General features: G+C 52.7%; 3 protein-coding genes across 7 annotated transcripts; all 3 read right to left on the bottom strand.

Annotated features, from left to right (window-relative positions):
• Positions 1–1,207: 1,207 nt before the first annotated feature.
• Positions 1,208–10,255, bottom strand: RAB4B (RAB4B, member RAS oncogene family). The gene is made up of 8 exons (XM_037516609.1): positions 10,111–10,255; positions 8,898–8,978; positions 8,501–8,615; positions 7,089–7,151; positions 6,852–7,006; positions 5,648–5,743; positions 5,432–5,562; positions 1,208–1,584 (listed from the first exon to the last, which is right to left on the bottom strand). Exons 1-7 carry the CDS (start codon positions 10,124–10,126, stop codon positions 5,447–5,449), a joined length of 642 nt encoding a protein of 213 aa, XP_037372506.1. The 5' UTR covers positions 10,127–10,255; the 3' UTR covers positions 1,208–1,584; positions 5,432–5,446.
• Positions 10,256–10,978: 723 nt separating this feature from the next.
• Positions 10,979–13,197, bottom strand: MIA (MIA SH3 domain containing). The gene is made up of 4 exons (XM_037516608.1): positions 12,729–13,197; positions 12,513–12,646; positions 11,999–12,109; positions 10,979–11,071 (listed from the first exon to the last, which is right to left on the bottom strand). The coding sequence occupies exons 1-4, from the start codon at positions 12,853–12,855 to the stop codon at positions 11,048–11,050; spliced, it is 396 nt and encodes a 131-aa protein (XP_037372505.1). The 5' UTR covers positions 12,856–13,197; the 3' UTR covers positions 10,979–11,047.
• A 2,663-nt stretch (positions 13,198–15,860) lies between these two features.
• Positions 15,861–25,948, bottom strand: SNRPA (small nuclear ribonucleoprotein polypeptide A). 5 transcript variants are annotated; one of them, XM_037516604.1, is made up of 7 exons: positions 25,761–25,948; positions 25,224–25,409; positions 21,294–21,466; positions 19,611–19,790; positions 17,755–17,928; positions 17,223–17,311; positions 15,861–16,251 (listed from the first exon to the last, which is right to left on the bottom strand). In XM_037516604.1, the coding sequence occupies exons 2-7, from the start codon at positions 25,294–25,296 to the stop codon at positions 16,092–16,094; spliced, it is 849 nt and encodes a 282-aa protein (XP_037372501.1). In that variant the 5' UTR covers positions 25,297–25,409; positions 25,761–25,948; the 3' UTR covers positions 15,861–16,091. The 5 variants fall into 5 exon arrangements, with proteins under 5 accessions (XP_037372501.1, XP_037372503.1, XP_037372502.1 ...); XM_037516606.2 differs by having other exon boundaries at positions 25,224–25,318; XM_037516605.2 differs by lacking the exon at positions 25,761–25,948 and adding an exon at positions 25,457–25,681 and having other exon boundaries at positions 25,224–25,318.
• Positions 25,949–25,964: the final 16 nt, after the last annotated feature.

Here is a 25,964-nt window from a genome sequence, read left to right as displayed (position 1 = left end):
GGGTCGGTCGCCCGTTGCGACGGTCATTTGCATTCTCCGCCCCGCCCCCTGTGCGCGAGAGGTGGAACGCAGGAGGGGCTGGATCGCAGAGGAGAGCGTTTCTGCGCAAATTATGCCCAGCGACGTGGGAGGGGTATGCAAATAAGTCTATTTCCATGGCGGTCCACCATGGAGGTCCACCCTCTCAGCACCAAGAACGCGGCAGATGGACCCGTCGCCAGACCGGGCCGTGGTATGCAAATTAACTCATTTGCATAGGAAGCCCCGCCCTCCCGCGGACCAAGACTAGGGTGAGATACCGAGAAATGACTGCGCAGTTAGTTGGGAAGTGTGTGCAAATTAGCAGGTCAGTAAGTAATTTACATAAGTTCTCTTTCTAACGGAGGAAAGGCGATCCTTGACGGGAGGGCGGGCTGGAAGGGAGGTGCAAACAATCGTAACCCCCTTCTTCCTGCCCCCTCGGGACATTTGTGGAGTCGGAATAAAGTAACCTAGGAAAGCTACCTAGGGAAGATATTTGCCTGACAGCCAGGTATCTGTATGAACATTTGGAGAAACATCTACCAGGACTGCACAGATGAGGTCATTTAGATGCCCCGCCCCCGCAGGGACTAAGGCTCCGGAGGGAGGTGCGTTAAGGCTGACTTGGGGGGTGGAGCATTGAGTGTCCTGAGAGGGCTGCACCAGTCCCTAGCAGACCTCGTGGGATGTCCGCAATTCACAAGGATTTCAAATATGCACGTGAGTCAGCGTTGCACCAAGGCCCACGGACATCCCCGGGTTCATGGCCATACATACAGGTGTCAAGAGAGCCAAATACACACCAAACACACAGGCCTCAGGGGCACACACCATCAGGCATCACACATGTATAGGTATCACCTACCCCAGGCTCACTTAGAGACCCAAATCCTCCCTATGATAGTCACCCAAGCACCAGCAGCCTCATGACATAGGCGTGGAAGACAGCAGTCATAAGCAAGTGTCACACACACGAGCAGCACACATTCTTACAGATGCCATCATTGAGGACATCTATTATTCATGTAGGTCTCTAGGACAATGTCACAAAATGTGCAGAATGACAAACTCCCTCCACAACAGACCTCACACCACATCCAACACAGAAACATGGCCCCTAATCATCATGACTTGTAATTCTCCCACTCCCTCCCCACCACCCCAGAATAACAGGTCAAGACAGAGGTGTAAACAATGCTTTATATGAGTGGGGTGTGGACAGTACAGGCCTCCAGGTAATAAATAACACGTACTCGCAATGGCAGGGCCAGGCAGGAAGCTGGGGCCAAATGGCCCTGGTCTCAGGCTTTGGAAACTCTTTGAGTATGTAGGGGTTCAGGGGGGACAGGGATTAGCCAAGACAGAGGAAGCAGCAGCAGGTATGGATTCCCCCTTCCCCCATGGCTCAGTCTTGCCCCTCAGCCAGGCCCCACCAGGCCAGGGAAGGGGGACAGATGGCGGGGCAGCTTCTCCGGGGCCAGGTTAGGTGAGGGGCATAGCCTTCCGAGGCCTGGGTCTGGCTCCCAGCTGGAAGGGCAGGGCTGGTCCTGGAGAACAGGTGAGCTGAAAGAGAAGTGTGTGGTGACTGCAGAGATCCTGGGTCTGTCCAGCAGGTATCTGTTTCATTTCTGAGTATCTTCCTCCCTCTGTCCATACCATCATTTTTCTCCCAGAGTTTCTACATGGTCTGTCTGATTTTCTATTTCTCATCTGCAGTTAATACCGGGTTCTCCCTGAGGGTACATACATTTCCCTGTTGGATTGCCCTGGAAAGCTGTCTTCTTGAGTCTGCAGAGAGGACACTCAATGCCTAAACATCCAATATCATGTTCCCACTTTTGCATCTCTGGATCGCTCTGTTCCTACATCACTGCATCTCTGGGTCTCATTCCAGTGTTTCCTTTTTTTTTATTATTATTTCTTTAATTTATTATTTATTTATTTATGTATGTATGTATGTATTTATTTTGTGGGACACTTGCCGGCGGCCGGGGAACGAACCGGCGCTGCAGAGGCTGTGGGCAGCCTCGCAGCCCAGCACTCAACCGCTGTGCCACCAGGGGAGGCCCTCCTTTTTAAAAAAAAGAAAAAATTTATTTATTTATGCATACAAGAACTGGGGTACAGGCCAGAGTTGTGGGGGGGTGGTGGTGAGAGGATTCACCAGAGATAGAGTGGGGAGTAGAACAGGCAGATGGACTGAAATACACTGCTGAGGGGAGCAGAGGGCAAGACAGGAGAGGTCTGCTGCACCATATGGGTAGCTCCCCGGTGGGCCGGGAATGTAGACAGCTTCACAGTGCTGTGCTTAACCCCTTGCGCCACCCGAGAGGTCCTCATTCCAGTTTTTCCAAAGTGAAGAGGCACACTCGGTTAACCGTGCTTGCTTTGGCTGCAGATAGCATTACCTGGTACCTTCTAGAAATCCCACCATCACTTCAAAATCTCTGGGTTCAGGCCCAGGGATCAATACCTTTACTCTGAAGCTCTCAAGGTGATTCCAATGTGCCATGCTGCATGACTGTGCTGGGAAATCATTATGTGGGGGCCTTAAACCATGTCTTATTAAAAATTAAGAAAAAAAATCTTAAAAAAAGTAAATTAAACAGAACAGAAAATATCAGCATGCATCACAGGTAATAAGAATATTGGTTCACAGGGGCCTCCCCGGTGGCGCAGCGGTTGAGCACTGGGTTGCGAAGCTGCCCGAAGCCTCCGTGGCACCGGTTCGATCCCCGGCTGCTCCCCAGCCACCAGAGGAGGGTCCCGCATGGCGCGCAGACCTCTCCTGCCGCCCGCTGCTCCCCTCAGCAGTGTGCTTCGGTCCTTCGGTCCTTCTGCCTGTTCTGCTCCCTGCTCTGGCTCTGGTGAATTCTCTCACCCTCCCGCGCTTCTGACTGTACCCAGTGCTTGTATAAATAAATAAATAAATCTTTAAAAAAAAAAAAAGAATATTGGTTCACAGAGTCAGAAAGCAGATCGGTGGGTATGAGGAGGCTGGGGTGGGTAGGTGGGACTGCTTCATGGATACAGGGTTTCCTTTTAGGATGATGAAAATGTTTTAGAACTAGAGAGAAAGGGTGATGGCATAACCTTCTGAGTATCCTAAATGCCACTGAAACACACTTTAATTCAGCTAGATTTATGTCATGTGACTTTCACCTTAGTTAAGGGGGAAAAAAAAGAATGTCTGTGCTGGGATAACCCGTCATGTTTCAGTTTTCCGTGTATCTGACTGTCAAAGTATAAAACAGGTTGCAGACCCAAAGTTTGAAAAAGCATGGTCTGTGCCTTTATTCACAGAGGGTGATCCTGGGCAAAGGCCTGAGGTAAAGGTGCATGCCCCTCCATCTCCACACAGCTCGGGGTCTTCCCAATGGGTAAGAAAAATGTAAAAAACAGTTTATTGAGTCTTTCCTAAGTGTTGGGCCCTGTCCTAAGCACTTGACGTGAATTAACTTAATCGGTCTGCTCAACACCCACGAGGCAAGTACTATTATTAGTCCCATTTTCCGGGTGAGGAAACTAAGGGGCACAGAGGTTAAATGATTTGCCCAGAGTCACGCAGCTCCAAAGTGACAGTCAGAGTTTAAACACAGGCAGTGTGACTCTGGAATCTGTGATCTTTCACCTCCTTCCCTGCTCAGATGGGGAGACAAACACTATACAAATAACAATGATCAAGTGTACAGAATTGAATGCTTTTAAAAAAGGAGGGGGCCGCCGAGATGAGACCACCCAGCGAGAGGGGGGGACTCCATCTGGGAAGCCAATAAAGGTTTCCTGCAGGAAGAGTCATTTTAGCAGAGACCAGATGATGAGTGGGAGCTGGCGTGAGAAAGGAGGCAGGATAGTGCCCCCAGCCAAGGTACAACAGATGGAAAGGTCTGGAAGGAAGAGAGTGCTGACTGAAGGATTCAGCCTTGACTCCTTCCCGATCTAGTCCACATCCACTCCATCAGGAAATCATGTTGGCTGTGCCTTCAAAGTATATCCAAAGTCTAACCACTTTTACCCCATTTTCCCCTGAAGCCACCAATGTTGGGGAGACGTACATCCCTCTCCCGCCTGAGAAGACGCTATAGAATCTAGCAGGCCTGTCATGGAATCTGACTCGAGCATAAAGAACAAGCAAGGCCTTCTGGGGAAAGGGAGGAGATTACCAGAGGAGAGAGAGAAGGAACCAGGTTCCTGCAGAGGGAATGGCATCAGCAAAGATTAGTATCCCAGCTAATGGAGAAAGAGAAAAAACTTCAGTGTGGCTGCAGGAGGGTAGAAGCTGAGGCAAGAAGGGCTGGCAGGAACCAGCTGAAGAGCTTCAGCTATGTCCCGGGAAACCTGGGAACATGGGTGGTTTTGAACAGGGGAATGACAGGATCAGATCTGTGCCATAGACCGGGTAGGCTCCGTGGTGAAGAAAGACAAGATGAGAGAGAGCAAGGAGGGTGCAGAAACGATTTACTTCTCAGCCCCTTTCTACCTCCCCCTGGTCCTGTCCACCAATATCTCTCGCCTTGACTTTGCAGTAACCTCCTCACTGGTCTCCCAGCAACCACCCCTGCCCACCCCACCCCCCAGTCACTTCCCTATATGTAGCCAGAGGGACCCTGTCAACAACAGATTCAGATCTGTCCTTCCTCTGCCCAGAGTCATCTTATAGCTCCCATCATGTCCAGGGTACAAGCCAGAGCTCTCCACATAGTTCACAACGCCCTAATTGATCTGCTTCCCCACACTGACCCCTCCCCAACACACACACACAAGGCCATTCCACACCAGTCCCTCTGACCTCCTTGGATTTCCTCACACTTGCTAGGCAGGACCCACCTTGGAGCCTTTGTACTGCCTGTTCCTTGCTTAGAACACTCTTCCCTCAGGAATCCAAATGATTGACTCCCTCACCTCCTTCAGGTCTGCTCAAATATTACCTTCTCAATGAAGCCTTCCCTCATCATCCTGTTTATAATTCCACTCCTCCACCTCACCACCCCTCTTTGCCCTGCTTTTTCTCCAGAGCTCTTATCTCCCTAGTTACCATAAAATTTATTATGAATCTTGTTTATTGTCTGTCTCCTCCCAAGAGAACATCAGGTCTACAAGGACAGGGATTTTTGTTTGTTACACATACTGCCGCATCCCCAGTTCCTTGAAGCATCAGGCCCCAGGGCCTGACACTCAGTAGGTACTCAATAAATATTTGAATTAAGAATAGGAGGGTCAGAGATCCAGGGCAGGGAGTTGGCAGTGGAGTGGAAAGGACTTCTGTGTGGCCGGGGTCATGGCTCCTTTAACTCCTTTAACTCTTTGGTTCTATTTCTCTTGTCATCCCTCCTTTTCTGTATCACTGTCTCTGCTGCATGCTCCCTCTTACCAGACCACCCCTGCAGTCCCCGAGGCCCCAGTATCCCACCTGACTCCACAGGTCTCAGCAGCCACAGGGCTGAGGGGCCACAGCCTGGGCACTCCGAGGCTGCCGCAGCTGGCGAAGGGACGCATCTCCGTACTGAATGCCTGAGCCCATCCTCTCGGGGTCTAGCTCACCTGTGTAGAGGGGAGAGGTCAGGACTGGCCCCTGGGAGACCTCTGGGTTCCAGGCTTCCAGTTCCCCCACAGGTGAGGGCCTCACCTGAGTCAATCTTGTTCAGGATGGTGCGGGCACACTTCAGGAAGGCTTCCTCCACATTCTCACCAGTAAGAGCACTCGTTTCCAGGAACATTAGCTCTGGGGGGGGGGGGGGCAGAGGGCAGAGGCTTGCAAGATCCCGCATCCTGCATCCAGGAGTCCCCATCCTGCACTCTGACTCTTCCCTGCTCCCTCTCATCCCTTTGGACATGCTGTTCCCTTCAAGAATTCAAAAAAAAAAAAAAAAAAAAAAAAGAATTCCCTCCCCCCAGGCAACCTCCCACTTCTTCAGAGCTCAGCTCACACATCAGTTCCTCCAGGAAGCCCTCCCTGCTCTCCCAGAATGGATCAGGTGGCTCCTCTGGGCTCCCACTGCTCCCTGGGCCTCTCCCACCCCAGCCCTAACTTCTCCGAGCTGTCACTGTCTGGAAAGGGGCCTGTCCCCTTCCCTCACTCATTAGAGTACAAGCCCATGAGAGCATGCCCAGGGCGATCTTCATCACTGTGGACCCAGCACCATCTGGCACAGGCTCAGGCCACCACAGTCTACCCATCAGCCATGTGCCAAGGCCTCACAGTAGGTAAGAAAGAGCCAGGATTTAAACCCAGCGCTCTCTGATGCTAAAACCTCCTCTGCCCCAGAGGTCACAAGCTGGACGAGCATGTGCAGACCCTAAGCTGGCAGGAGCTTCGTAAACACAGGATTTTCAAATGAGTTTACACTTGCACATCTTCTGGTGTGGCTGCGGGCCTGTCCACTCCCCTGATGCCAGTGCCTCCAGACCTGGGGTCTGACCTATCCCATCTCCCTTATTCATAAAATGTGGCCGTCCCCTGGGGCCAGGGAGTTTGCAGTGTCCACCTCACACCAACAGCCCAGTGCCTCTCCTTGGTGGCGGACACCTCCTTAGCAACCAGTGTTAATTAAGCACCCATGCCCTGCCAGGCAGAGCTGAGGGCTCTCCACAAACCATCTCCCTTAACTATCACCCAGATGTGAGGCAGAAATGTGGATTTCCGCTTTCTAAAAGAGGAAACGGAGGCTCAGGGTGGTCACACAGCCCCCAAGTGGCAAGCAGCACTGGAATCTGAACCCGGTCCTGTAAACCCCCACCATCCAGGGCTGGGCGCTGACAGAGAGCCAGTAGATCCACAGACCCTGTGCACCGCCCCCCAGTGCCTCTGCTGCCCACCAAAGGACCCTTACCATTCTCCTGGGCAAAGCGGGAGGCCTCCAGGAATGTGACCTCACGCTCGGGGTCCAGGTCCTTCTTGTTCCCACAGAGGATGACCACGATGTTAGGGCTGGCCAGCGTGCGGGCGTCCGTCAGCCAGGCAGCCAGTGAGTTGTAGGTCTCCCGGCTGTGGAGAGGAAGGAGGGAGGAAGAAGGGAGGCAGGGGCAGGAGAGGGACCGCCCGGACCCCGCCCACTCCGTGCACCCACCTGGTGATGTCATACACCAGCAGGGCTCCAGCTGCCCCTCGGTAATAACTTCGTGTCACCGACCTGTGGGGCCAGGGGGACCCAGTCACCCCCAAGGCTGGGGTCTGCCCCGAGACTGCCCCCCTCTGCGGAGAGAGACTGGTGGTTCGGAGACCCCCCTTCACTGCGGGCCCATCCCCCAAAGTGTGGTATGGTCTGGTCTCCCCAGTTTCCATCTCATGGTCTCTCTCTTTGTCTCCCGCAAACTCTGCCTCACTTAGCCAGCTGTGTGTGTGTCTGTCTGTCTCTCCCTGCCTGTGACTCTCTGTGTCCCTGTCTTTCTATATTTCTTCATTGATACTGCCCCGCCCCCGCCCCGTTGTCTCTTCAGTCCTCATTTCTATCTTTGTCTTTCTGTCTCTCGCTCTCATCCTCACTCTTGCCCTCCTACTCATTCATTCTGTCATCTCCCCATGGCCAGGCCTGGCCCAGTGCTATGCAAACACGTCTGCTCGTCCCTCTCCAGCTGTGTCTGGATGAGGGCCCCTCCTCAGTGGAGTGACTGTCCACATCTCCCTGTGTCACCAGTCTGGGTCCCTCTGGAACTCACTCAGTCATCCCACAAGCATTCCTTAAGCACCGCCTGCCACTCCAGCCCCTGCTGCCCCCCACCCCCCCATCTCTGTCTCCAGGCTCCATGCACCTCAAGCAGCAAACTAAACACAAGTATTAACTCAGCAGCTACTATGCGTGGGCCAAGGGACCACACTTTTCCATGGCCTGCACGCCCTGTCTCTCTCTATGCTTCTCAGACACAGGGTTTCGTTGTACCTGTCACCTCTTCTGCAGGCACTTCCTGAAGACATACTGTGTCCAGAGCCTGCACACTTGTCTTTCCCCCAGCACACCCAATTCTCCAGCTCTCTGGCTCCACCTGTCCCACACTCCCTGTCTTCTGGTTCTCTCTGGGGCTCTTATTTCCCTTTACTTGGGCTCTCTCTTTTTCTCTCCCTTTCTGAATGGATCTGTCTTTCAAGTTTCCCCTTGTGTCAGCATCTCTCAGCATCTACCCCGTGCCCTCACCCCCAGGCATGTCTTTCTCTTCAAAGCCCTGTGTCTCCCAGGCACAAGTGTCCATTCTTCCAGCCACACGTTTTTGTCCACCACAGTCTCTCTAGGCTCTGTCCATTTCTACCTGGCTCTCTTAACTCTTCCTTTCTTTCTCAGTCTCTTTTTCTCTGTCTGTCGTCCTCACTCCAGGATCTCACCTCTTTGGCTATCTCTACAAGCTGATCAACTCTTTCTAGCTCTTGTCCTCTGCCTTGCTGCCTTCTCAGTGTCTCCTTGCGCCTACCTGGTGTCTCCAAGTGTCTGCATGCCTCTCTCTCTCTCCCCTCTCCCCACTTCCCTTCCAGGGAGCCCAGCCCACCTACCTAAACCGCTCCTGGCCAGCTGTGTCCCAAATCTGTAGCTTCACAGTCTTCCCACCTACGTTGACCACCCGAGATCCAAACTCCACACCGATCGTGTGGTTGGAGTCCTGTTTGACTGGGAGTAGAAGGGGGAAGAGAGGCAGTGCAGAGGCTCAGAGGCGTCCCTGTCCTCCAAGGCCTCCCCAGCCTGCACAAACTCATTCTCACTGCCAGGGCGAGTGGGGGCCCAGAAGGTCCCAGCATAGCGCATAGGTGTAAACAAGGCAAGGCCAGGGACCAAGGCCAAGGCAAGAACCAGGCAGCCAGGGCCTGGGCTGTCCCTGCCCCTTCCCATGCCAAGAGCTGCCCAAGCCACACCCACAGTTCAGTGCTCCCAGGGCCACTCCCAGAAACTCACACTTATTCTCAATGAACTGATGAAGGAGACATGATTTGCCAGTTCCAGCACTGCCAATCACCAGAAATTTGAAGAGGAAGTCTGAGCAGATGGAACCAAAATGCAGGAAACCCATATGGAAAAATACACCGGGGAGCCGGGAGGGTGGGGGAGGCAGGTGGAAACCAAGAGACCATCACAGGTACCAGGAGAGAAAGAGACACAGAAACAGCAATGGGTAACAACCACAGATGCTAATTCTTACAGTGTGCTTACCACATACTGGGTACAGCTCTAAAGTTCTTTATTTACATCAACAGTTCATTTAACCCTCAGGGAAACTCTATGAGGGAGGTAGGTATAATCAGCCCCATTTTCCTCTTGAGGAAATGGAGCCACAAAGGTTAACTAACTTGCCCAAGGTCCCTTGAACCCAAAGTGTGGCTCTGGAGTCTGAGATCTTAAATATTACATGGATTAAAGACTCTTCACAGCCATTTTACCATCTCATCTTTGCCTCTCAACGACTTGCCCTCTACCTCTCTCTGACCCTCTCAGTCCACTCTAGCCTTCTCAGTGTATTCCCTACAAATGACAAACTGGTTCCCACCTCAGGGTCTTTGCATTTGCTCCCTCTCCTTTACTCTCTCTGTTGAGTAACTGATTAGAGCTCTTTCTACCGCACCCCATCCAAAGGCCTGGCGTCCATCCATCCTGATTTGCCAGCTCTCCCTCCTCCAAAGCCCTACCCCTAGTCTCGATCTTAAGTCCCACCCCTTGCCACTAGCCCCACCCCTAATTCAAGGACACCTCATCCCCAACTCTATCCCAGATCTCCAGAAACAGCAGCCCCAGGGTCCTGAGTATCCCTGGAGGGTCTCTGTCGTCCGTCAAGTCCGACCCCAACCTTCACAGAATCAGCCTCACCCCCATCCATCCAGGCTCCGCCCCGACACATGAAGACCCACCCTTTCCACTCAAGGCCTACCCGGATCCCTCCAGACTGGCTCCCTCAAATCCCGCCCCAGCATTATTAAACCCACACGCCGGCCCGTCAGGCTCCGCCCAAATCAATTAAGCTCAGCCCCAGACCCAGTAAGCCCCTCCCAGCACCCGCCAGGCCCGGCCCCATCCCGCCAGACCCCGCCCCCATCCGTGAAGCCCCGCCCCCATCCCCCAGCGGCATCCTCCTCGGCCCGCACCCCAGACCCCCGCCGGGGCCCACCCTCCTCACCGTAGGTCTCGGCCATGGCTCGGTCGCGGCCGTCTTGGGCCGCAATATGGCGCCGCGGCCGCGCCCGCTCCTCGGCTGGCAGCCGCTCCAGTCCGGCCGCAGCCCCGGCGCCTTCCTACTCCCGGGGCCCGGCGCCGCCACTTCCGCCTCCACCCCCTCCGGCGCGACCCGCTCGGCTGCGGGATACCTGGCCACGCCGTCCAAAGGCAGGGATTGGCGGACGGGACGGGCAGGGGGCGGGACAAAAGGCCCCGATTGGCCACAATGGACAAAAGAGGCGGGGCCAAGACGAGTGATTGGCCGAGCAGGTGGGAAGGGGCGGGGCAGAGGTGCTTCGCCGAGCGGAGGAACGGATTGTGCCAGGGGTCTGGGTCGAAGCGAGGCTCTGGATTGGATAGAGGCGGCCTGCGGGGCGGAGGCGCGGCTGCGACGGGGTTACAGAGGCAGCAGGGCAGCCCTGTGGAGAGGCGGATGCTGAGCTGCCGGGGCCAGGGAGGGTGAAAGCTGGGGAGATGCGCGCGGGCTCCCTCCCACCCCCCATTGTAGATCATCTTAAAACCTCTGCCCTGCGATCTGGCTTCCTCATGATCCGACTGGCTTCCTCCCACGAGTTCGGCTCCCTCTCGTTGGTCTAGAGAAGACACTACAATCCCCCCATTGGGCTGTTACGTTATTCCGTCTTCTCATTTGCTGTGTCCGACTTAGGCGCCCGCCTCCGGTACCCGGCTCCGCGCCGAGCCTTTGGTCAGTAAAACCTGCCTAGCAACCTCTGACGTTAGCACAGGCAGAGGTCCGATTGGCTAGATTCAGGAACCTGGGGGACTATTTCCTTTGTATCTTCCCACCCCACCACAGAAACCACCGACAGTTTGCACTTGGCTGGTGTATTTGCATAAAACCGGGGAGGGAAAACGGTTGGAACAGCGGTAGGCTGAGCTCACTGGCAGTAGAAATCCCATTTCTGAAAGAGAAAGGGGAAACAGTGAGGAAAAAAACCAGCAGTACCACCACAGAGAATCTAGTGGTTTTCGCAAAGGCTGTAGTTGCAGGAGCCAGATTTGGCAACACAAGTGCTATGCAAATTAACCTTGAGCCCTGGAATATTAGCAACTCAACGGGACTGGGCGAGACTTATAACTCACTCCCCATTTTACAGATGAGAAAACTGAGTTGGGGTTATTTCGCCACGTGCACACAGCTAGACCGCTGGGAGTCAAGGGATGAGGGACCTTGGCCATCATCAAAACCAAGGGTCCTGGGCACCCCCACCCCCACCCCCGCGGTGGCGCAGCGGGTTGAACGCCACGCTGTGAAGCTGTCCGCAGCCTCTGCAGTGCGGGTTCGATTCCCGGTCGGCCAGGGGCAAACCCACATGACGCAGCAGAGCTCTGCTGCCTCGCCCGCTGCTCACCTCAGCAGTGTCTTCCATCTGTCTGCCTGTTCTGCTCCCTGCTCTGTCTCTGGTGGGTTCACGCACCCTCCCGCGCCTCTGACTGTACCCCAGTGCTGGTATAAATAAATATATTTTTTTAAGATTTATTTATTTATTTATTTATACCAGCACTGGATACAGTCAGAAGCGCGGGAAGGTGAGAGAATTCATCAGAGCCAGAGCGGGGAGCAGAACAGACAGACTGACGAAATACACTGCTGAGGGGAGCAGCAGGCGGCAGGAGAGGTCTGCGCGCCATGTGGGACCCTCCTCTGGTGGCCGGGGAGCAGCCGGGGATCAAACCGGTGCTGCAGAGGCTGCGGGCAGCTTTGCAACCCAGCGCTCAACCGCTGCGCCACCGGGGAGGCCCTAAATAAATAAATCTTTAAAAAAAAAACCACCAAAACAAAACCAAGGGTCCTCCCTCCAGTTTCCTGCCGGCCCCAAGACACTCACATCTGTCTTCACCTGGATTTTTCCAGGTTTCAACGGCTGGTCCTCACGTACAATGCTACTGGGGAAATAGCCCAGGCGAGCAGCCAGGTCTCCATAGTAATCTCCTTGAACCTGAGGAAGAAGAGTTACAAGCCCAGCCCGGAAGAGGGTAACTCGTTCCTGCTAAAGGCAATCCTTGTCATTCAAATCTCAGCTTCCAGATGCCTGCTCAGAGCACTCGCTGGCCAACCCAATCACTCTCTCAAAGGAGCCCATATTTACTGATGTTTTTGATACTTTGTCTCCCCCCATTAGAATAAAAGGGACTATTCACTGTTGCATCTTCAGTGTCTAGATAAAGCTTGGCATCACCATAGGGGCCCTATAATTGCTAGGCAAAGTAAAAATAATCACAACAGCCCCCCAAAACCTCAATTACCATTCACACCCTCAGGTTTCCCCTTAGAATGTAAAATGAAGGTGTACCCCCACCCCAACCCCACACTCTTTCCTCTTCCACTCTCCCAAGACTCACGCTGCCTCCCCAGAAGAGCCGCCCTCGGCCCTTCAACTTGGAAAAGACATAGATGACTTGGCCCCTCTGTATGTTCAGGAAACGACAGTCAGGGGCCACGTAGTCCTGAATGGCCACAGCCATGGAGATGGGGTCTGGGGAAGCAACAGAAGGGAATGATAGCACCCCATGCACACCACAGGCTGGCAACCCCAACTCCCTCCTTCCCACTCTTACAGCTGCATTCCTCATCAGCACACAGCTTCCGATCAGCCAGCTTGGGCATGGGACGGCCTCCGACACTAGGCCCCGGGGAGGCAGACAGCAAGAGGAAGACAACGAGGAACTCCCAGGACTGAGCCATCACAGCCTTGGAGCGAGAGTGAGTGAGCCAAGGTGCGGAGGGGGACAGGGGAATGGGATCTCCAGTTTCTTCCTGCCCTCCCCTCCAGCAACACAAGGTAACCTGTGTTCTTATTCTTATCCCCGCCCTAAACCAGTCCCAAATTTCACCCACACCAGAGGCTGCTACCCAGCCAGAACCATTCCAAGGGCAGGGTGAGGGCAGCTAGGCCAAGAAAATGCCTAGATAGGCCCAAAACAGCTCAGGCCTCTCCAAGTGACAGCCACCCCCTCCCCCATCAACAATCAGAAAGGCCCAGGCAGGATGAGATATTCAATTCTATCTTCTGTGGACTAGTGAGTACCTGGGCCCCTCCCATCCCCTCCAGGGACAGAATCAGAGGAGCCACATGGAAAACCACCTTGGAATTTCCTGTGCTGAGGGGCCAGCAGAACAAGGCAGCCCTTTGATTACCAGGAATAGCCCCAGCTCTCCAGAACTGAGTGATTATATAGTGGGCCTTAAGCCAGGCAGTGCCCTCTCACCACTACACATCCTCACAAGGCACTTCCTGACTGGGTGACCTGGACTAAGCTATTTCTCCCCTCAAAGCTTCCCCTTTCTCATCCGTAAAACAGATTATAAAAGCTAACAGAGCGTTCACCAGGTCTACTTTTACTAACTCAAATAGATACTTTGCACCACCTCAACTGGGGCTGTTAGAACCCAATTTTACATGGAACTGGAAGGAGTGAAGCAACTTCGCGTAGGTGAAAGGCAGGGCAGCAAAAAGGCTAGGTTTGGCTCCAGGCCCACACCCTTTACTACTGAGCTTGGAGTTCTCAGTTGCCCAAGATCAGGCTGAAAAGAGGCAAAGGATCTGAACTAGTCTCAACTCCCCAGTCGTGCTTCAAAGATCCACATGCCAAGATCACTCTCCAGGACATCCTCCTCTCCCCCCAAGGCTCTCTCCCTTCTGGGCCAGCAAGTCCTTTTTCTGGAAAAAGGGTGGTGACACACAGGCTTGGCATGGGGAGAATCCTTCGAAGGCTTGACCTAAGTCATCTCTACATATCCAGTACCAGCTATTACAAGGAGGTAGTCTACTCAGATGCCACCTCAAAAGGAGCCTCCCAGATCACCCCCAAATAGTGTGCTCCAGCCCCACAACCCCAGGGCAGCAGCAGAAGAGGTGGGGACATTTTTCATTTGCCCATCCCATCATGTCTACAAAATGCTCATGTGTCTCCCGCTTCTGGTGAATTGCAATTCCTATTGGGATGAGACTCAAAATGAATTGCCCAACTGTTACTAATAGAAGTGTTCTGAGCACATCTAAGGAGAGTTAGTCTGAGCTATATATAGTCTTTGCTGCACTAACTTAGAATTTTCAACTTTGAATCAGGTTGATTTTATCAGGTGTGACCCCATTGTAAGTCAAGGGGCACCTGTAATTACAATGAGTTTAGCTGTCCCTTCTGTTCACCACTGCATTTCCTATGCCAAGAACAGTATTCATCACTCAAGTACTCAGTGCTTGTGACGTGCCTGGCAGGGGGTGTTGGGGGAAGTGGCAAGTACACATACTACCGCAGTATTAACATAGAAGGGATCGTTTATACACAGGAAAATGAAACTCGGAGTGGGGACTTCAATTGCCTGTGGGGGAACACCCAGGGAATTCCCCACCAGACAGTAGAAAGCAGGATCTGCCAACCACAAAATGTGTGGTTGCCATGTGGTGGGTGAGATGCTTCCGCTGGCTGGCTGCAAGTAGACCATGCCTTTGAGTGAAGACAGCGATCCCTCCTCCTCATCTTTCACATCCAACACAGAAAAAAAAGTCTACATCTGGTGCTACAAGTCTGATGTCCCTCCATTTAACAGGGGAGGCAGAGCAGGTAAAAACCACCCAGGAATTTAAGGTTGTCATGTATATTCTTGTTGTTGATGACTGTGGCACACGCTCTCACTTCCTATTTATATGCTGTGAGGGTCTTAGAAAACCTGTTGGTTTTTTTTTTAATTTTTTTTTTAAAGATTTATTTATTTATACAAGCACTGGGTATAGTCAAAAGCACGGGGGGATTAGAGAATTTACCAGAGCCAGAGCGGGGAACAGAACAGGCAGATAGACCGAAATACACTGCTGAGGGGAGCAGCGGGCGCAACAGGAGAGGTCTGCACGCCATGTGGGATCCTCGCCGGTGGCCAGGAATCAAACTGGCGCTGCAGAGGCTGCGGGCAGCTTTGGAGCCCAGCGCTCAACCGCTGCGACACCAGGGGAGGCCCGAAAACCTGTTTATTTTTGAGTCAGTTGTTAAAAATCTTCCAGCACAGGTGTGTAACAGACATCTAAGTGAGCTGCCACTTGGTCTTCCCTTATCTTTATCTTTAGCTGGGTACATGGTTGCCCAGTCAGAATCATTTCCCAGACTCCCCAGCAGCTCGGGCTCTGGTGGGGAATTTGGTTCAGCCACCTGCCTGAGGTTCCCGGCCGACTACTGGTCAGCAAGGCAGATGAGCTTTTGGAACTGGCCACACTCCTGTTCCAGCGCCTGGTCAGCAGCTGCCCACATATGACTGGGTCTATCTGGGAACTCCTGTGAGCAGCTGTGGCATCTTCCTGAACTTGAGATTGTAGGGGCTGTGTACTTGTTTGTACTCTCAAGTGTCTCAAATCCAGGCCGTCATCCCTATCCTTCCAATGATTTTATGAGCACCCACTCCCCCTCAGTGTGGATTCTGGGTTCTGTGGGACTCCGGCTACCACAGCAGGCACTTCGGTGAAGACTTTTGTGAAGAGAGGTGAAGAAAGCCCTTTAAGGTGGTCTCCTGGTGTAGCAGCGGACCCGTCCTAACTGGACAGCTGCCCCAAGTGCTGCCAAAGTACTAGCTTAGACACAATCACTACACAACATTGTGTTTTCCCAAGACTGCAAGCCCCAACATGAGAAGAGATCCAGAACATTCTGAAGTGCAGGAAAAGAAACACAGGACAAGGGAAAAAAACCAACAACAAATGATTGTGAAAAACCAAACCTCAAAAAACCACTTTAATTTCGGCCTAACAGCGCCAGGTGCAATGTCTGGGGACAGACTCTGGGTACAATGCTGTGTGACCACTCACTCACACACGCAGTTCCAGAAGGCCCCCCAAGGGGGACTTACCTTCAGGGGCTGAGCCAAGGTGGGGAAGGGGAGGCCCCAAAATAGGGGCCGGGAATAAGGGATGGGGCAGGCACGGGGTAAAGTTGCTACTTCTTGGCAAAGGAGATCTTCATGGCGTTGTTCTGGGTGATCTTGAAGCCCTGCAGGGCATCTCGGGCAGCCCCTGCCTGCACCTCATTGTCAAACTCCACGAAAGCGATGTCGTGGCGCCCGGGTACCAGCCGGACCTCCTTGAAGCCAGGGAACCTGAGAAAGTCATGACAGACCTCAGAAATTCAGACTCGGGCATTTCCCCCCAATATTCTGGCACCTGGTGGGATGTTTTTCAACCTCATACAACGCACAACACTGCCCGATAGACTTACCTAGCCACAAATGTGTAGATGCAAAGAAACCCTAACAGAATCCAGGAAGTGCACACACTAGGAACACATCTTAGCATGAACACCCGTGCCATCTTAACCCCCATCAAAAAGCAGGACACCTGTCCGTTGTGTGTCCCCAACCATAACTCACCCATCCAAGCGCCAGAAATAACCTCTTCCCATACCTTTCTTCCCGCCCCAGTAGGCAACACCCCCACATTTACTGAGTATCTTTTGTCCTGTCGGTTTTCTTAAAGGTACCCAGTGTTTCGTAGGTGTGGAAAGTACGTGCTGGTGCTTTTGATTTACCCAGTTTCTCCAAATGTCCTCAGGCACTGTCATGACGTACAGTGTACGCTGCAGTCACAGGTGGGCCATGGTGCGCATCTGCATGCAGCCTCCCAAACCCCCGCCACACAGAGCCCCTTTCCAGGGCCCCTTTGGGACTCAGGCGAAGGTTTTCCTTAAGACGTACAATCAAAAGCATGGCCCCCCCACTTCACTAAAAAGGGAAGTTACCCTACATGATAACGGCCCTGATCTATACCCCATTGGCAGGCACAACAGCCCATATGTCTCAAGCGCCTACGTAGTTTGAGTGTGACCGTGCCTGCCCAGGCAGTGTCCAAAGACACCATGCTGCTGCCTCACACGCGCCTTCCATCTCTCCCATTCAGACTAGAAAGGAGGCCCAGAGCCCGGACTCCCCACCCCTGGAGACCAGCATGGCCAGGCGGTCTTGGCCTTTCCCTTCGCACCTGCAAAGCCTGAGCAGGTTCAGGGGTCCACCCTGGTGTCCCTCTGCTCACCCCACTCAGCCATCACACTGCACTCTCACCCAGTCCCACTTACTGGTTGAAAAGCATGGACAGCATGAGCTCGTTAGTCTCCTCGGGCAGGTTGGTGAGGAACAAGATGTGATTTGGCGGATTTTCTGAAAGCTGCAGGGCATAGAGAGGTGATCCTGAGTCTGGTGGGGACCCCTCTTGTTCTCCTTCCCTCACCCCGCTGGAATTCCTTCTAGTGTACCCCAGCATACCCTACCCCGGCCATGTCACACGTGGCCCCGCCTTTGCCCCCTGAGCTGTGAGCCACAAGAGGGCATTACTATATTCACTGCAGGTGCTTAGCACAAGTTCACTGAATCAGCAGAATAGTCGAGGTGCTGACCACGGACCCAGCTTCACCCTGACCTTGCAAAGCTCCTCCAACCAACCCACCGGCTCCTCTCTGGCCCAGGGCCTGAACCCAGTGTACACCCTCAGCCTTATCACTCAACAGCACTCCCCAGGGAGGCCTGCCTGGACTTCACCCCAACTGAAACTGTACACCCCCACCAGTCCCTTGTTTTACTTTCATATGACCTGGAAGACTAGATACTTACAGGCTGGGCAGGTGGCATCTGCCCTGGCATAAGCTGCTGTGGGGGCATGGCCCCTGGTGGTATTTGACCAGGTGCGAGGCCAGGCGGTGGGATCATGCCTGGGGGCGGCATGTAGGGCGGCTGTCCTGGCATGTGGTGCATGATGCGGGGTGCCTGAGTCATCGGCGGCATGCCCTGCGGAGACAAGATGGCAGGATTGAGCTGGGCAGCAGCAGGTGGAAGATGTGATTTCAGTTTCAGTGGGAAACAGAAGAGCAGGTAAGATTATTAGAGGAAATGTGGGCCATGAGATACAAGGAGAAAGAACCAGACATGGGTAGAGACAGAAGGTGCCCAGAGAAGGGATGGATGAAGCAAAACTGGCTCAGGGTCAAGGGGGCGCATTTAATCAGAGTGAGTTAAAAAATCAACATGACCTACCTTTGTGTATAGAAGAGTAGGAAAAAAAAAAAACTAGGAAAGATCAAAACATAATGGTTGACTAAAGGGTTGGCAATAAATGCTACAATGAGCAAGCTGTATATCTGCTTCTAAAAATAAATGGGAGATGGGGGGGGGGAGAAACAGACCCAGCTGCAGAGAAAAGACAGTGGAGGGCAGAAATGGAGAGGGACTGTACAGAAGGAAAAGGGAGGGGTGGCAGGGAGACAGGCCATACCCCTCAGGGGAAGACTGGGGTGCTCGACCAGATGTGGACAGGCAGCTCAGTACAAACCAGAGGGCGGGAAACCGAGGCCCCACCACTGACAAGTGCTGGCAGGACAGACGTGGGGCGGAGCGCAGCAGCTGACATGGAGACTCGGAGGCCGGGAAAGGAGTGGGTCGAACCCACCCACCTGTTCTATAGTCTTTCGTTACTTTCCTCACTCCAAAAAACAGGATGCTTCCGCTGTTTGTGCCCCCACCACAATCATGAAGACATTTTCCTGTTTTCTTCTAGAACCTGTATTATCTTAGCTGTCACATTCAGGCCCACAATTCATCTCAAGGTAATTTACATGTTAGCTGAGGCAGGGCTAGTTTCATCCCATCGGCCCAGCTTCCTTCACCAGGACAACGGTCCTTTCACACCCGGGCCACGGGAACCTCGTGCGTGGAGCTGCCACACACGCAGACGTATCTGTGGCCCCTACCCTGCCCACTGGTCCATTTCCCTACCTTACGCCAACACCACCCCATCGCCATCACCACAGCCGCTCCCCCAGCTCTGCTCTGCCTTGCTTTTGCCTTTTCACTGACATTTAGAAATAGCCCCTCAGGCTTCCCAAGAACTGCAGCTGGGATTTTGCTCGGAACTGTGCTGAACCTTGAAAGAGAATTGACAGCTTAACAGCTTAACAACATGTCTCCCATCCGCCTGCAGAGACCATGTTTGTCTCAGCTATGTTCTGCACTGCTCACGTGCGTGGTCCGCACACCTCTGGTTGGGTTTCCTCCTTTTAACTGTTCTTCACCTTGACATCTACATGTTTACTGCGAGCGCTAGAAATAAAACCAATCATTCCCACATCGGCTTTCTAGCTAGTGACATTGCTTTATATTAAATTCACCTAGGCCTCCTGTTAGCGAGCAGGTTCTTCTGAACCGTCTATGAGAACAGAGTTAAAAGACTCAGATGATGAAACCAAGGTCAAGGAGAGAGTGAAACCAAGGAAAGATGCTGAGAAGCACCAGGACAGGCATTCTGGCAGAGACCCTATCAGCCTGGTGCTCAGCACCAAAGGAACAGCGCATGATCTATGAAGAAATGGAGGTGGTGGTCTGAATTCCCAGTGGGAGCACCTCCCTGTGCACAAGCCAGGTCAGTGGCAAAAAAAGGCCGGGGAAGGGAGATGGCATCCCCAGGCCCTGCTTACCGGGACAGGCCCTTGGACAGCTCCCACCACCGGGGCGGCTGCACCACCCTGCACGGCCTTCTTAGCAGCTGGGGTCTCCTGGCTCTTCGGCTTCCTCTTCTCCCGCTTGCGGTCCCGCTCCACAAAGGTGCCCTTCATCTTGGCAATGATATCTGAGTCGGTCTTAGCATACTGGATGCGCTGCCAACAGAGACGTAGGGGTTGAGGAGGAACTTCAGAGCCAAAGTAAGTCACAATTTGGACTCACTTGGCCTCAACAACCTCCTCTGTAAACTGGGGGTAGTGCTACTTCAAGGATTTTTTTGAGGAACAAAATGGGTAGGACCTGACATGTATGAAGAGCAATGGGCTGTTTTTGAAGCAAGGAGACCACCGTGAGCAGCTGTGGCCACAGTCCCAAGAAGGGAGGGGAGCGGCTGGGGCTGGTGAGAAGCAGGCCGCCAGTGGATATGTTTGGAAGCCAGAGTTGATGGCACACAACTCACCTGTGTTTGGTATGACCCAAGCAAATTATGTGGGAAGAGAAGAGGGGCAGGAGGACCAACATACAAAGATGATGGTTTTTACATCTCAAAAGCCAATTTCCAGCTATTCCAGAAAGGAAATCGGAGTATGTGGCAGCTCTGGGCTTGCACCCCCAGAGGTGACAACAAACACAGAGGGGAGAGGGTTTCTAGGTAGCCCTGCTGTACCTGGATGTCCACTGTCTCCCGCTTGCTTCCATCCTGTAGGGGTGACCTGCCTGGGGCCTCAGGCACTGAGACTTGCTATCACCTCCCCAAGGGGGTTGGTTCAGAGGCATTTTCAAAGTTTTTCATGCAGGTAAAAAACTTACAAAATGAGGGACAAAGGTAAAGACCCAAAGACGTCTGCCAGGAATTCTCATTCAGGGAAGGGGCTTTAAAGTTACTCTTGGCCTCCCAGGCTGCACCCCCCCTCACCCCACCCCACCATCCACTTGGCCCCCTTCCTTCCATCCCACAGTCAATGGTCATAGCCTGACCCTTGGCCTTGGGAGTCTGACACAGCCTCACCCTGGCCACTGGGCTCTCTAATCTACTCTACCTACTCTACAGCCAGTAGCACTTCCCTAAAGCCTTCTTCCATGGCTCCCGGAATCTGGAATCAAATTCACTTTGAGACAAACTCCAGCCCCTGACCTGACTTTGACAGGCTCTCCAGGCCAGGCCTACCCCCGCTCTCACAATTCCAGCCAAATGAACTTGATTCAATTCCTCCATTACCTGTGTTCTTGGTTATCTCCAGGCCTGATCCATAGGGTCCCTCTAAAGACATAACACTCTTTCTCCCTCTCCTCCCCCAGTCAATTCTCCTTCTTCAAGTCTCACCTGAACCACAAGACTTTCCCTGGTTGGATGAGGTGCCTTCCCCCAGGCTGGATGAGGTGCCCTCCATAAATATCCCCAAACCAGCTCTGACCCTTCTGAGCTGGGTGACAGGCTTGTCACTCCCAGCAGGGTGGGTCTGAGAAGGCAGGGCTGGGGCTCCCTTAATCACGGGGTGCCCACGCACCCCACCACAGTAGGGTATACTACGAATGCAAAGGACCAGCAAAAAAAGTCTCATTCTAAGGGACTAGGCTGTCAGCAACAGGAGAGCCAGGCCCATACCATCTCCCGCACGCCACACATTCGTCACACACCTCCTCCACCCAGTGCTCACCATGGGCTTGTCGTAGAAAGGGAAACCCTGCATGGAGCGCAGAGCATTGGTGGCACTGCTGACCTCCTTGAAGATGACAAAAGCCTGGCCTCTCATCTTCAGGCTCCGTGATACCAGGATGTCCAGGATCTGGCCAAACTGAGAGAAGATGGCGTACAAGGACTTCTTCAGCTCTGCAACAGAGGAGGAATGATCCATCCATCACTAGAGGTCTCATCACCGTCTCCTGAGGCTTCAGCCCCCTTTTCAGAGGCAAGTGCAGCCCAGAGGAAAACCATCAGCCAATGGACAGAAGACCCAGAATGCCTCAGGCCAGCAGTCCCTCAAGAGCCAGCATGTCTGTGCATTCGTGCCTCTGGGAGCTGGAGACACTGAGTCTCTCCCCACAGACTTGCCAGATGAGGAACATGAGTCATACACACGAAGGGCTCACAGTACATGCTCAATAAATGCAAATACTTATCACTAGCACCTTGGCACAGGCCTATGTGAAGTGGCGATGGCTGGCTCTTCCAACCTCGTTTTGCCCCACTCCACCCACTTGCATATCTCCATCCACAAAGGTCCCCCCAGTCTTTATTCAGGCTCAATGCAGTACTATGATTCATAAGATATATTTTAATCATTCAAGTTGGCAAAATACATTTCTCATATGTATTTGCCTTCATCTGGCTCTTGGCTCAGCTCCCAAAAGCCTAGAAATTTCCTCAGTGTTGTGGGTGTTAAAGGTATCTCTTGTTTTGTGATTGAGGGGACTTCTTGGGAAGCTCCTATGGATGAGACTGGTTGCCAGGGAACCCAAACATGAGATGAGAGGGTTGAAACAGGCAGTTCCACCCTGACCTCTGGCAGGGGAAAGGGGCTGGAGGTTGAACTGAATTGTCAACAGGTTAATCAGTCATGCCTCCATAAACACCCCAGAGCAGAAATTTCAGAGAGCTTCCAGGTTGGCGGATATCTGGTGATCTGGGGAGCATGGAGTGCCCAGAAAGGGCATGGGGATCTCCAAGCTTTCCCCCCATACCTGGTATGTCTTCCTCCTGCTGTTCCTAAGCCATTGGAGAAGATCGGTGATCCCGCGAGTAAAATGCGTTTCATTTTAGCAAATTAATGGACCTGAGGAGGGTGTCTTGGGAACTTCTTACCTACAGCCAGTTGGTCAGAAACAGGTAACCACTTGAGTTTGCAGCTGGCGTCTGAAGTGGAGGGCAGTTTGGGGAGACTGAGCTCTTTACCAGTGTAAATCTGATGCTATCTCCAGGTAGTCAGTGTTAGAAATAAGCTGAATTCTGCCCATCTCACTGGTGCCCAAGAATTGCTTATCAGTGTGGGGAATCCCCTCCACACACATCCCCACATAGAAATTGGGTTTAAGAACCCAACACACCTGTCAGAGTCTGCCTCAGGACCTTTGCACTGGGTGCTCCCTCTACCAGGACACCTTTCTTCTGATGTGTACATGGCTGCCTCCTAGCCACCCAGGTCTCAGCAGAAATGTTGCCACCTCCAAAACCTTCCCGGAGACCTAAAGAAATGCTTAGCACCCTCCCCCTCCTCATACCCTTCTTGCTTTTCCTTTCCAGCACTTCCCCCTCCTGACATGCGTACTCTGGAAGATAGGAGCCCATCCAATCTGTTACTACAGTATTCCCATGCTTAGCACTGACTCAGGCATTCATATTTCTCCACATTTGCAGAACAACATACTGTCAAGTGTCTTATAGAAGCAACACCACTAAATTTTCACAACCACCCAGTGAGAAGCAACTACTACCAGTTTTACTAACATAAAAAATGCTCTCAGAGCATTTGCCACTAGCCCAGGAGGAGCATCCTGAGGACACTAGAAGATCCTACAGAGCCAGATGAATCAAATTCATCTGAACCTTGCACCACACCTCACTAGCAAACTGCCTCACCTGAAACCTGGCAAAGGCACCAACCGTATGTTAAGAAAATAGCTGAGCTAAAAATGTTTGGTGAAGGAGAAACCAAGGGGGGAAGGGGGGGAGAGAAAACCAGGAGAAGAGGAGCAAAAGGGAAAAGAGCAAAGGTATTCTGAAGCAACTGGTCAAAAAAATCTCTGGGTGACATTTCTGGTTTGGTTTCCCACCCTCTGAACCCCTATGAACCCTGTAAGCCCTCAGCTATTCTATTGAACTCTGGGCCTCTCAGCTCCCCCTCTAGCCCACTCCAAGTTACCCTTCCACAACTGAAAGATCATTCACCACTGACTTCTGCCTGGTTCCCCGAAGTCCGTAGGATTAAGTCCAAGCCTCACCATGCCCACAAGGCCCCAGGCACCATCAGTGCATCACTCTCTGGAAGCTTCTTGAACCACAAGCCTCCAGAACCCCCAAATTCACTTGTTCTCAGAATGCCCAGGGCTCTTTGACCCCATGACATCTGCACATGAGTACAGGTTGGGACCATTTTTCTCCCTCACATCATAACACTCTTCCCCTACTGGAAAGATTTTCCAAAAATGTCTCCATTTTCAAGAAAACAGAAAGAATCTGCCCTAGGTTCCCATCCCCAGCCCTGCACACTCTGGGGTATCCCCACTGCACAGAGATGTCAGGACCAGGACGGTCCCCGCCATCAGTGTGTCCCAAACATGACATAACTGATTGGGTCTGATGCGCTAATGTCTATGAGAAACTTACATGCCTTTAGTTTTAAACAGCAACTTTACTGGTAACCTGAAACTTAAATCCCAGAAAGCTCCTCTGGGTCTTCTGACACTTTTTTTTTTAAGATTTATTTATACAAGAACCGGGGTACAGGCCAGAAGTGCAGGAGGGTGAGAGGATTCACCAGAGACAGAGCAGGAAGCAAAACAGGCAAATGAACCAAAGACACTGCTAAGGGAGCAGCAGGCAAGGCAGGAGGGGTCTGTCGCGCCATGTGGGTATCTCCCTAGCCGGCCGGGAATCGACCCTGCGCAGCAGAGGCTGTCGACAGCTTCACAGCACTGCGCTCAACCAGCTGTGCCACAGGGGAGGCCCTCTTCTGACACTTTTCCCGGGGCCCTAAGTGTTAACATTTGCTCCGTCGGGTACAATAAAAATTGCACTGCATGGAGGTCCAACTAATTTAAACTTGTTAACACGCCTGCAAAAAAAGATATTAAGCTTGCCCACTTTTTTCCCTCTTTTTAGTTATTTTGCTTTCTATTTCTACATATATACTTTTTCTCTGCCCAGTTTTCAAATACAGAACATCAGGTTTGATAAGAGTGATGACTTCCCGAAGAAAATGGACATCTTATACGGAACTCCAGCCCTGGCGGCCTCAGCTACTTCTCCATGTTGTGTGACCCTGGGCAAGTCACTGACTCCAGGGTCTCAGTTTCCGATCTGCGAATTGGGTGGAAGTCCTTCTTCCCAGGTAGCCACAGAAATTAAATGTCATCAAAATTTATATACCGGCGCCTGGTGTTATGATGGTGGCTGCCACTACTACTCATTTCATTTTCGTTTAGAAATGCAACATTTTCATTACGGATTGATCAATGAGAACATGACAGGGACCAAGGCAGTTTCCGTTCTTACCCTGACGGAAGTTCAAAGGTCAGTGCAGAATAACTTCCGGGCCACGGTATCCCGGAAGAATCTGGGCTTGAGGGGGCAAGTCCAGGGTTTACGGGAAGTCAGAGGCGGGCACTTGAAGGGGGGGGGAGGGAGGGGAGGGCTTCCTGGAGGAGGGGGTCCGGTGACGTGTAATCTTGCAAATAACCACTTTAATGCACAAAGAGTAAGGGCGACCGAGAGACTTCGTGGCACAGGAAGTTGCACGTGCAAAGGCCGAGGGGTTAACGCCAACAGTTCGCCTGGAGATGGCGGAGGAAAAGAGGCGGCTTGTGCGGAGGGGAGAGGGGGGCCAGCTCGTGCAGGAGAGTGTGGAATATGACCCAGCCCGAGAACTCACCATCCTTCTTGATCTTCTCGTTGAGGTTGTTGATATAAATCGTGTGGTTGGGGCGGGTTTCGGGAACCGCCATGGAGTAAGATGCTGAGGTAGGTCTGAAAGAAGGAAAATGCTAACTTCGGTCCCGGGTTTTTCCAACTCTTTTTTTGTCCCAACACGGGCTTCACGGGTTGTTCACCGACGTTCCTTCCAGGGGAAAGGCGGGAGAGGAAAGAGGAAAGAGGAAAGCACACCTTGGAGTAAAAGGCGAGCGCAGGGAACCTCCTCACCTCCCCGCGTGGTGCGGAAACTCGCGAGATGTTGACTACCACTCCCAGGATGCTCTGCGCGACCCGGTGGGCGGAACACTAAGCGGCGATTCCCATTGGCCCATGCGCTTAAAGGCCGGCCCAGGGGAAAAAACCCGGATGTAAGAGCCACTTAAGGAGAGACGATTAAGGGGGACCCCTACTTCAAGTAGAGGGGAGATCGTTTCCCCCACACGAGGCACGAAAAGCCCCGGTAATCAATTGCTCCCCCCCACCCTACATTGCTCACCGGCAGATCAAGGTAGTGGCGCTGGCTCGCTACGAACCACAAAGCTCCCTCTCTTAGCTCCGCCTCTGCCTTTCTGGCAGCCAATCCCCGCGCGGAAAGTGGGTGGTGTGACCAATTGGAGTTAAGTTTCGACCTGAGCACAGATCTTGCCAATCAAAAGAACACTTGGGTTCCCGCCTAAGCAGAAACGCTCTAGTGCACCCC

The sequence above is a fragment of the Talpa occidentalis genome, unplaced genomic scaffold, assembly GCF_014898055.3.
Source record: "Talpa occidentalis isolate TD23 unplaced genomic scaffold, MPIMG_talOcc4v2.1 talOcc4.17, whole genome shotgun sequence".
NCBI classification, from domain to species: domain Eukaryota; kingdom Metazoa; phylum Chordata; class Mammalia; order Eulipotyphla; family Talpidae; genus Talpa; species Talpa occidentalis.
The sequence above is the reverse complement of the archived record's forward strand: the minus strand, read 5'-3'. Positions and strand labels throughout refer to the sequence as shown.

Coding starts and splice junctions, on each gene's coding strand:
- SNRPA (XM_037516604.1), bottom strand. CDS start 25,296: ATGGCGGTTCCCGAAACCCGCCCCAACCACACGATTTATATCAACAAC. Junction 19,791..21,293: donor CTTTCTACGACAAGCCCATG/GTGAGCACTGGG, acceptor CTCTGTTGGCAG/CGCATCCAGTATGCTAAGAC. Junction 17,929..19,610: donor CTGTCCAAGGGCCTGTCCCG/GTAAGCAGGGCC, acceptor TTGTCTCCGCAG/GGCATGCCGCCGATGACTCA.
- RAB4B (XM_037516609.1), bottom strand. Junction 5,744..6,851: donor CCGCTTTGCCCAGGAGAATG/GTAAGGGTCCTT, acceptor CCCCCCCCCCAG/AGCTAATGTTCCTGGAAACG. Junction 5,563..5,647: donor CCTGAACAAGATTGACTCAG/GTGAGGCCCTCA, acceptor CCCTCTACACAG/GTGAGCTAGACCCCGAGAGG.
- MIA (XM_037516608.1), bottom strand. CDS start 12,855: ATGGCTCAGTCCTGGGAGTTCCTCGTTGTCTTCCTCTTGCTGTCTGCC. Junction 12,647..12,728: donor TGCTGATGAGGAATGCAGCT/GTAAGAGTGGGA, acceptor TTGCTTCCCCAG/ACCCCATCTCCATGGCTGTG. Junction 12,110..12,512: donor GGCTCTTCTGGGGAGGCAGC/GTGAGTCTTGGG, acceptor CTTCTTCCTCAG/GTTCAAGGAGATTACTATGG.